We start from the raw sequence: 9,632 nt of genomic DNA on the forward strand, positions 1-9,632 counted from the left end.
TGAGAAATAAACATTTTATTATTATTTATTATTATTAACATTACAACATAAACTGTCAACGTCAATATCGTCAACTCAGCTGTCAGAAATCTGACAGCAGGGTGGATTGATTTTTGTCGCAGTAGCAGTGTTTTTAATAAATTATAATTCATAGAGAGCATCTCAGTGCGAGTTTTGGTGGTCTCCATGAACGTTTAACAGTTATTTAGCTGTTTTAACCTCTATCGTGGTCCCTGAGACACTAGGCAGGTAAAAATTTGCAATGTCCTTGGGTGCTCGACAGATGATGAGCTGATTTCATGTCTTATCATATTGTTATGTTAACAATACATCTTCACGGTACATTTATGTGTTATTTATGCAGTTACCTAATGTAACTTTATGATGGATACTTCAGTCACATGATTATGACTAGATCTAAAAGTATTTGTTATTGATTTTGTATTGTTTATGTTGTTTCCATTCTGGTTTGGATTATCTTGACTTTTGAATATAATACTACTTCTTATGAGGGTGATAAAAAAAGTAAAAAAACATTACTGAATGTTATTTAAATAGACAAGTATTTTGTCATTAAAAAAATACTTTTGCTTTTTTTTCCTATTGGGATACTGGTATTTTTATCGATTTATTTTGTTCGGTCTAAAATGTCTTGTTAGAATCTCATCCTTATTATTTATTGCTTAGAATGGGTTACCAAGTTATGCTTTGCATAATAGAAAGAACACAAGACATGTTAATGCATTGTGACCAATCATTTTTATGGCTAACATTAAAAATATTTATTTCCTCATAACTTATAAGTAATACCCCAGCTCATTTCTATAGCAGAGTATTACACAGAATAGTAATGTAACTGTAAGATATTTAGCAAATCATTTATCTGGATATTTTATTATGGCTTAACTTTAAAAAAAAAGAAGCTATTTTATTTTCCTGTAGAATTATATAACTTTCTGATCCAGTTATGGGTCATAGACTTGTGATCATGTAACTTTTATTCACTTTCAATATTTTTTCTGCACAGTATTTTAAAATCATCATCATTATTAGCATTTGTTCTCAATCTTTATATTCAAAGTCGCAAATTTTCGTATCTATTATATACATAGTCATGGTTTCATATAATAATATAACAAATGTTTATTCATGAAAGATTATTGTTTTTGTCAAAGTATACTGACCTGTATTACCTTGAATGTGGGTTACAGGCAAGATATAGTACCCAGAGCTTTATACATCCTCCTTACCATTAAAAGAAAGACAGCAATCACACAATTACTAAAATCACTCAACCTCTTTTCTGCAGTCCACCATGCCAGGAACAAACTTGATAGTACCGGTGGTCTTATGGGGCAAGCACGCCCCAACCCACTGCGTGTCCTCAGTCTACCTCTCCCGGGACCAGAAGACCCTGGTGACGGGCTGCTACGATGGCCAGATCTGTATATGGCAGGTGGACCCTGAGAGCTTGAAGATGACTCCGCGGTGCTTGCTTGTTGGGCATACTGCTCCGGTTACGTGCTTGTCAAGAGCTTCTATTATACAGGTAAGTGATTTATTCAAGTTTTTTCACAAGCAGTTGATTAATAAACTAGTTAAGGATAATAAATTAGATACTTATTTTTATATTTGTAGTATACAATATCCTCAACTTTTTTTTTTTATTAAACATATCCCGCACCTTTTCTTTTAATTTTTGTGACGCAAGGATTTTACAAATATTCAAGTGATATGCTCAAGACACCCAGATTCAATCATTGGTTGATCACAAAAATGTTTGACATAGGCGCGGATCGAAACCGCGAAACGACGTGCACAGTGGGTTTAGTGTAGTGAACTAAACCACTCTGCTGTTGCTGTACTCGGTTATTTAAAAACAAAAAATATATACAAAGGCATGGACCAAAATGAAACTTTTTTTTAAACTACATGCAGAATTATTTATTTATAGACTTTTTTTTTGAAACAATAAATACTTGATTTCAGGACAACAATTTTATAGTATCATCATCGGAAGCCGGTGAGATGTGTACCTGGGACCTGGTGGATGGCAAATGCAGGGAGAGCGTCAAACTATCACAGATACACACAAATATACAGGTAATGACAATTTAAAATTAATTTTTAATTACATTTTTATAGGAACTTTGATGATTCATTCAATTTAAAACCGGAATCCTTATTCATGAGCTGTTCGACTCCCTCGCTCTCCGTCGCTTCAGATTATGATAACAGGCCCTTGCTGGGTCTGAAACTAGTCGGGCTACCCCGGTAAATATGCATGAATTACGCGTTAGATAATTTAATACTAAGTTTTAGCTCTCATGCCCATTTAAATGTGACTGATATATGAAAAAACTTTTTTTGTTACCTTTAATATTTCAATACTCAATACTCAATCATTTATTGCATTCCATATGTTTCGATTCCAACTAATGTTTTTTTTTGTTGAGCACGATTATATCTTCCGTGTCTGTGGGTAATTTATCTATTTATAATAAATAAGTATGTTTATCACTTGTCTAGTACTCGTAATACACGGTTTCCCAAGTTTGAGACTAGATGGCGCTGTGTGAAACTTTATAATTTTATATTATATTAATATTATGTCCATCGTACTCATGCAAGCTTACCCTTGTTTGGGACTAGATAGCACTATGTGAAAATTGTGGAATATTAATAGGATATCAATCTCTGATTACATCTTCTGTCTCACTCTTCCAGGCTTACCACATGTGCAACAGCGAGGATCTCCGTCTCTTCTGCAACGGTTACTACGCAGAGATTCTTATCATGGACCCCTTCTCACTGGAGATACTCTTCTCTCTGAGCTCCAAGATGAATCCGGATTGGATATCGGCTTTGCATGTGAGTAGATTGAATTTTATATAGTTTTAGCTCGTTAAGCAAGACAGTTGGTTTCCTCAAAGGCGGACATCGCTTAGTACGTATTAACTGCACGGATAGTCGAGTGCTGGAGGTCACAAGCCCAAACCCACTGTGCGCGACGTGTCGTGGGGTTCGATCCCCGCGTAGAACGACCATTTGTATGATTCACGAATGCTTGTCCTGAGTCTGGGTGTCTTGTACACGTTACTTAAATTGATTGTCAAACACCTGCGACGCAGGGATCGGAGCAGTTATTAGAATTTTTCTAAACAAAAGATATGAATAACTACTAGGAATTAATACTGCTTGCATAATATAACCTAACCCCAAGCTTTGCGTTGTGTCAGAGCATTTTTACGTCGCATTCTATTAAAAGCAATGCGAAACGTTATGCCCAAATATATTATGCCTTAAAATTTTATGTCATTGTTTGTGTAATATTTATTTTTATATATTTCAGGTGCTTCGTCCATCTTCCAGAAAGGACGATGTGGTTCTTGCTATATCCATCACAGGGACTGTAAAAGTAAGCATAACTAATTACCAAACCGCTCCTAAAACCAAACCCATTTTTGGGCAAGTGGGAGTCAGAATCGCATCACCAAGTTCCTTAGAAAGTCTAAAAATATCCTCACATTATACATGCTAACAGTTCCTCCCCCCCCCAGGTCTGGTCTCTCCTAGGCCATGAGAACAAGCAATCGGAGCCGATATACGAGAACGAATCGAAACAGATCCGTTGTCTCAACGCGCTGTCGCTCAACTGCTGCGCCTACAACCAGCGCACTGTTCTCATCGTGTGCGCCAAGTATTGTCAGATATATGACGCTGGTGAGTCGAAAACACTAAAATTAAATGTTCTTTATAGCTTACACAGATAGCCGAGTGGCTGAGGTCATCACGCTTCAGAGCGCGACGTGTCTCGGGTTCGATCCCCGCGTTTGTGTGATCCACGAATGCTTGTCCTGAGTCTGGGTGTCTTTGTGGATGTGACTTGAATGTTTGTGAAACTACCGCAACACAAGGATTAAATTCCTTCCTTAGTCGAGATAAAAAATAGATGCTTGATTGGACTGTTCGTCTAGTGGTCAGAAGGCCTGACTGCTATACCGGAGGTCGGGAGTCGATTCCCACCCGGGACAAAGACTAGATAGCTTTTTGTGCAAGTTGTGGAATAATTTTGTTATTTCTTAAACACTTAAGTAAGACTGCCAAAATACATTTTATTTCGCATGATATAGACCTACTTGAAATAAAAACATTTTGTTATTAAGTGTTCCAACGGTTGTTCGACTACTTTCGGACCCAAAAAAAAAAAACAATCAGAAACGTATTTTCTATTTCCTGTAAGATTAATTCAGTTAAAATCGTATTCATTCTTCATATCCTTCTTCGGCTAGAAAATTAGCCTAAAAGCCTTCACATTTGTGACGCGCGAAAGGGTCGCGGTGGCGCCACAGTAGCCCTTCCACAAATCTATGAAAAAGGTAAAAATCACACATAGCATACGAATTAGTGATAGAGAGATAACAAGGAGTAGTATTCTAGTAATCTTCTAATGTATAAAAATCTCGTGTATACGAAATTGAACACCTCCGAAACTGCTCGACCGATTCTCATGAAATTTTGTGTGCAAATCGGGTAAGCCTAACAATAAGACATTTGTTTTCCATACCGCCTTCTTTTGCCTTATACGGTGAAACAACGCTTGCTCGGACAGCCAGTTATCATAATATATATCTCTTTAATTCCAGGCGATTTCTCGGTGCTATGTTCGATACAAGCGCCCTCTGGTGAGCGTTGGATGTCGGGTGACTTTCTAGCGCCGGACAGAGTGTTAGTCTGCTCAACTGAAGGCAAAGGATACTTATACAAGTTGCCCGCCAAGTAAGTACTGGGTTTATGATGTATATTTCAATTTAAAAGTCTTTGGGAATTAAGAAATTGTTGGTCTAAAATAATTTTATGTGATGTGTTTAAGTGTAATAAGTGCCGATCATTTATGAAATATAATTTCTGTGCTTGTAAATAAATAATGTTTGCGAGAAAGAACGATTTATTCTGAAATTTAATATGTTTTCTGATGATGAAAGGTTTTCGATGTGGAATAGTTAGTTTAGTTTAGATTTTAGTCCAATAACATTTTTTTTTATAATATCCAGGCACAGAATTTGTATTAAATAATGTGAACAGGCTTCAAAATAAGATGTTAGCAAAAAATTGGTCAAAACTGATAAAAACTTATTGATCAGGATAGACTTTTCGTAGAAGTTTTTTTTGTAAAAGAAAAACTGTACCTAGTATTGTCGACTTAATCAGACAATGAGAATTGTTATTATAAATACAATCTTGAGGCGAATTAACATCTATTTCAAAACGGTGTACTCACGCGTATTTATCGGGATTGCCCGACTAGTTTCGGTCCCAACCGGAGTCCTTAATCATGAGCTGACGCGGCGACCGCTCAGATAAATACGCGTGAATAAACCGTTATTAAATAATTAGAAGGTTAATGATTTCATGAATTCTTGGTATAAAAAAATAAATGTTAAGATTTTTATTGAAGCTAAGGCCAAAACGCTAAATGACCAACCAAGCTAGAAAAAGATATCACAAGTTATATTATTTCAAGACATATGTTGCTTGAGATGGCTTTAAATGTAACAAAATTTTCAATCAAAGAGTTTATCTTTGAAGTCAAACGCTTGTACATAATTGTGCATTTGATTTTGATTCAGTTATTGTTTAAGTAGTAGAGGAGTGTATCTATAACTAGCTATCACTATATTAGAACTTACAGTCCACTTATTGTCAAGCTAGTTAGTTGGAATTAAACGTTCGCGAGAGACACACGTCTAGTTTTTCCTAAATACCCCTTTGAACCAAAACACATCCTTATTCCTCTAACAGTTATACCGAAAGACAACTTGCTTTTTCTATGTCAACATTTTGGATAATCTTAACATGATTTATTTACTGCTTTCTTTTATATTATAGAATAAATAATTATTCAAAACCAGCCTATATACGTCCCTCTGCTGGGCACAGGCCTCTCCCCGTATAGGAAAGGTTTGAGCATTGATCACCACGCTAGCTCACTGCGGGCGATTTCGGATTCCAGTATTTGTAATCCAGGTTTCCTCACGATGTCTTCCTTCACCGTTTGTCAGTGGTGTCTTAATTATTAAGAAAGTACTTATAACTTACCTATAACTCTGACGACCTCCGTGGTCGAGTGGCGTACGCACCGGTTTCAAGGTGTCGCTAGCTCTTAGGTCCCGGGTTCGATCCCCGGTCGGGTCAATGTAAAAATTCACATTTCTACATTGGTCTCGAGTCTGGGTGTTTGTGATACCTTCGTTGTATCTGAATTCCACAACACAAGTGCTTTAGCAACTTACTTTGGGTTCAGAACAATGTATGTGATGTTGGCCGCATTTATTTATTATTATTAACTTTGAAAAAGTCACAAAAGTACTTTCCCTGCACCTCGTGCATACTCCTATTAGATAATGTTAATTTAAACAATATCTTAAATGGAAATGAGTTCTCCGTTTTTTCAAAATCAATTTCACAAGTACAAGCGTATATTCAAATATAGACTTTATATCTCCGGATTAACGTTTAGTTTCCATTGGCATGTCATTGGAATCATCTTAGAATCATCGGAGCACAAAATGCCTATGTTTAGATATTTATTTCGATATTAAGAAGGTTTTTTTATGGACAATGTATTATAAACTACTTGTTGCCCGCGGTTTCGACCGCGTAAATGTTAAAATAAAAATAAGGGTAATACGTTTCAAGGACCTTACATTTGAAACCAAAAATTTGTTTAAGTGGTTTCTATTAATAATATTTCCTATGTTTAGGAAACTAGCCAAGCCCCGCGAAACTATCTGCGGATAGAAAGTAGGTTTATGTTTCAAAATTTAAATAAAATTGACCTTTTCTTTGAGAGTGAGGAAAAGGAGATTTTCAGTCAAAATGAAACATATTTTAATCCTTTAATAAAAATATACATACATTGTCCATAAAAAAACCCAAAAAGAAAAAACCGACCAAAAAGGAAAATATATTACCAAAGAGGTAATATGGTACTATAAACCTTAAGCTAAACACAAAGCTATACTATACAATAATATATGAAGATACGTTTCTTTTTATAGCAAACTGCGTGGCCGGGCTATCAGTAGGTCAGCACATTAAATATGTTTGTCCGTATGTATGTAGTTGTGTTCTTTTGCTAGCACCCCCAAGCTTTATTAGTTTCCTTTGCGTTGGATATAGATTTGTGTCATATAGTAATTTAATTTAGTATTTTTTTTGTTTGATAACGAAATAGTAATTAGTAAATAATGAAATATAGTTGTTGAGATACAGTAAGGAGTCTAAATTCAATATTGTTAATGGATGTCTGTTTTGAAAAAATGAATTGCTGTTCATTAATGCTAAAACTAAGAGCTCGTGGCTAAGCTATAACCGCATAAGTGATACGATCACAGGTTAAGCTATGCTTGACGCGGTTGGTCCGTAGATGGGTGACCATCTTTGTCATAACGAGTTCCTCCGTGTTTCGGAAGGCACGTTAAATTGTGAGTCCCGGCTGTTATTCCTACATCTTTGACAGTCGTTACAGGTAGTCAGAAGCTTGAAAAAGTCTGACAGCCAGTCTAACCAAGGGGTATCGTGTTGCCCAGGTAACTGGGTTAAGGAGGTCAGATAGGCAGTCGCTCCTTGTAAAATACTGGTACTTAGCTGAAACCGGTTGGACTGGTAGCCGACCCCAACATAGTTGGGAAAAGGCTAGGCCAATGATGATAATGCTAAAACTCGAGAACGGCTGAACCGATTTGGCTTATTTTAGTCTTGAAATGTCCGTGAAAGTCCAGGGAAGGTTTAAATGGTGAACAAATATGTAAAAGTTGTATTATTGTCTGCATTGTTATCATTGACTGTTAGGCGGTACGCATTTCGCTGCGACAGCTAGTTTTATATAAATTCACTGACTAGTGCCTATATGACTTTCGAAATCCATTATACTGATTAACAGAAGCAAATCAAAATATTTGCCAATATCAGAATCAATGTCTTGGCGTGTTTTTCGAGACAGAGTAAATGTTAATATTCTTAAGTGGCCTCCAATCACAAGTCCACCATTGCAAGTCCTATTTAACCTACATGTTTTATAGTAAAAATGAAAAAAAATATTTCATATAGCCCGCGATATGACACTACCTTTACGTAACCAAACCAGTATTTAGTTAGAACTTCTGTAGTTTATTAAATGGTATAATTTTATTGAGATATTAATAGTTTATTTAATTTGCCTTTGCACTATCATGATATTCATCGATTTTAGTTGTATTTTCGTTATTTTTATTTAGGTCTTTGTTTTTAATTATTGTGTGTTATTGATTGGATGTATGCAACAAACTTTTCGTTGTGAATAATGATTATTTTTGAATTAGCTTTTCAGCTTTGTCATATATAAAAATGGCGGTTATTTTTGAAAATTAAGATTTTTGTTGAATAGTTAGATAGTATATTGTTTTTTTGGGGTTCGGATTTTTTTTTACAGTATATTATGTAAATCATTGTTTAGTAAATGTTGACTAACAATTAATTTTTTAAATACAAAGGAACCATTATTTGGAATCATGTCTTTCAGTCACTGTGTTGCATACATCCAGTGTTTTTTTAGGAATGTAATAAAATTGTAAAAATTGTTTATTGTAATATTATTTTATTTTATCAGTAAAGTCTATAGACAGATCCTGAATATCCCTTTTCGACAATTTTGTTTGATTTTGAGTATTTTACTATTATTTTCTTTAATTTAAATAATCCTTGTTTGTATAATCTACTCCATTTTTAAATATTAGGTAAGTAAAGTGTGCCTACGAATATAAATGATTATGTCAGCCTGTGAGCATCCCACTGTTGGGCAAAGGCCTCATATTGAAGAATAAAACAAATAGTTTTTCAATAAGGAATTCAATCCTTGTGTCGTGGGATCGAACTTGCGACACGTCGCGTACAGAGGCTTTGGCGTAGTTACCTATACCACTCGGCTATCCGTGCAGTCAAAAGGAGTTTATAATATTTTACCTATTCGTAAACACGCGTTACTCATCTAATACAACATTTGGAGTGTACATTCATTTCCTTTTGTTAATATATATTGTGTTTTCTATAGTTCAGTACCGGATCACAAAGGTTTTCACGGACCCACAGTGGACCACGACAGTCCCGTCCTGTTCGGAATACTTGGACACCCTGATAACAAGGTATGGTTGGCAAAAAAAGTCATGTAATTATGACAGAATTGTATTAAACTCAATTGGGTAGGTATATACCTAACCACTTGGCTCCATGCAGTAGATTTATCAATCCACACTAATATTATAAGTGCGAAAGTATCTTTGTCTGTTTGTCTCACTTTCACGCGAAAACTGCTCAGATAGTCTACTTTTCAACTGGAAAAAATCGTTGTTAGGGGTGGTAATATGGGGTCAAAGACTTATGGTACTTTTTTTGGAATAGAATACGGCTTTAAAATTTGGCTTTATTTTTGCTCGAAAGGGCAAAAAAATTCCATACATACAAACTTTCACCTTTATAATATTAGTAGGAACTTGTTAAATTGACATCAATAGTCAATATATATTTTATATTCGATCTTTAATTCGTATTGTTAACATTTGCCTGTTCGTAATCCTATCTCTATCCCTCAGCTG

General features: G+C 35.3%; 1 protein-coding gene across 3 annotated transcripts; it reads left to right on the forward strand.

Annotated features, from left to right (window-relative positions):
• The first annotated feature begins 58 nt into the window (after positions 1-58).
• LOC113508262 (WD repeat-containing protein 7-like) lies at positions 59-9,281 on the forward strand. Of its 3 annotated transcripts, none has more exons than XM_026891216.1 (9): positions 59-245; positions 1,310-1,549; positions 1,990-2,103; positions 2,728-2,871; positions 3,353-3,418; positions 3,561-3,723; positions 4,647-4,779; positions 7,062-7,088; positions 9,092-9,281. In XM_026891216.1, the coding sequence occupies exons 2-9, from the start codon at positions 1,316-1,318 to the stop codon at positions 9,207-9,209; spliced, it is 999 nt and encodes a 332-aa protein (XP_026747017.1). In that variant the 5' UTR covers positions 59-245; positions 1,310-1,315; the 3' UTR covers positions 9,210-9,281. The 3 variants fall into 3 exon arrangements, with proteins under 3 accessions (XP_026747017.1, XP_026747016.1, XP_026747018.1); XM_026891215.1 differs by having other exon boundaries at positions 59-249; positions 9,092-9,276; XM_026891217.1 differs by lacking the exon at positions 7,062-7,088 and having other exon boundaries at positions 61-249; positions 9,092-9,267.
• Positions 9,282-9,632: the final 351 nt, after the last annotated feature.

The sequence above is a fragment of the Trichoplusia ni genome, unplaced genomic scaffold, assembly GCF_003590095.1.
Source record: "Trichoplusia ni isolate ovarian cell line Hi5 unplaced genomic scaffold, tn1 tig00004308, whole genome shotgun sequence".
In the NCBI taxonomy this organism is placed as follows: domain Eukaryota; kingdom Metazoa; phylum Arthropoda; class Insecta; order Lepidoptera; family Noctuidae; genus Trichoplusia; species Trichoplusia ni.

What these genes read in the sequence shown, in the direction of transcription:
- LOC113508262 (XM_026891216.1), top strand. Translation starts at nt 1,316, where the DNA reads ATGCCAGGAACAAACTTGATAGTACCGGTGGTCTTATGGGGCAAGCAC. An exon ending in ATTGGATATCGGCTTTGCAT is followed by an intron (nt 2,872 to 3,352) that starts GTGAGTAGATTG and finishes TATATATTTCAG; the next exon opens with GTGCTTCGTCCATCTTCCAG. An exon ending in TTATACAAGTTGCCCGCCAA is followed by an intron (nt 4,780 to 7,061) that starts GTAAGTACTGGG and finishes TTCTTTTTATAG; the next exon opens with CAAACTGCGTGGCCGGGCTA.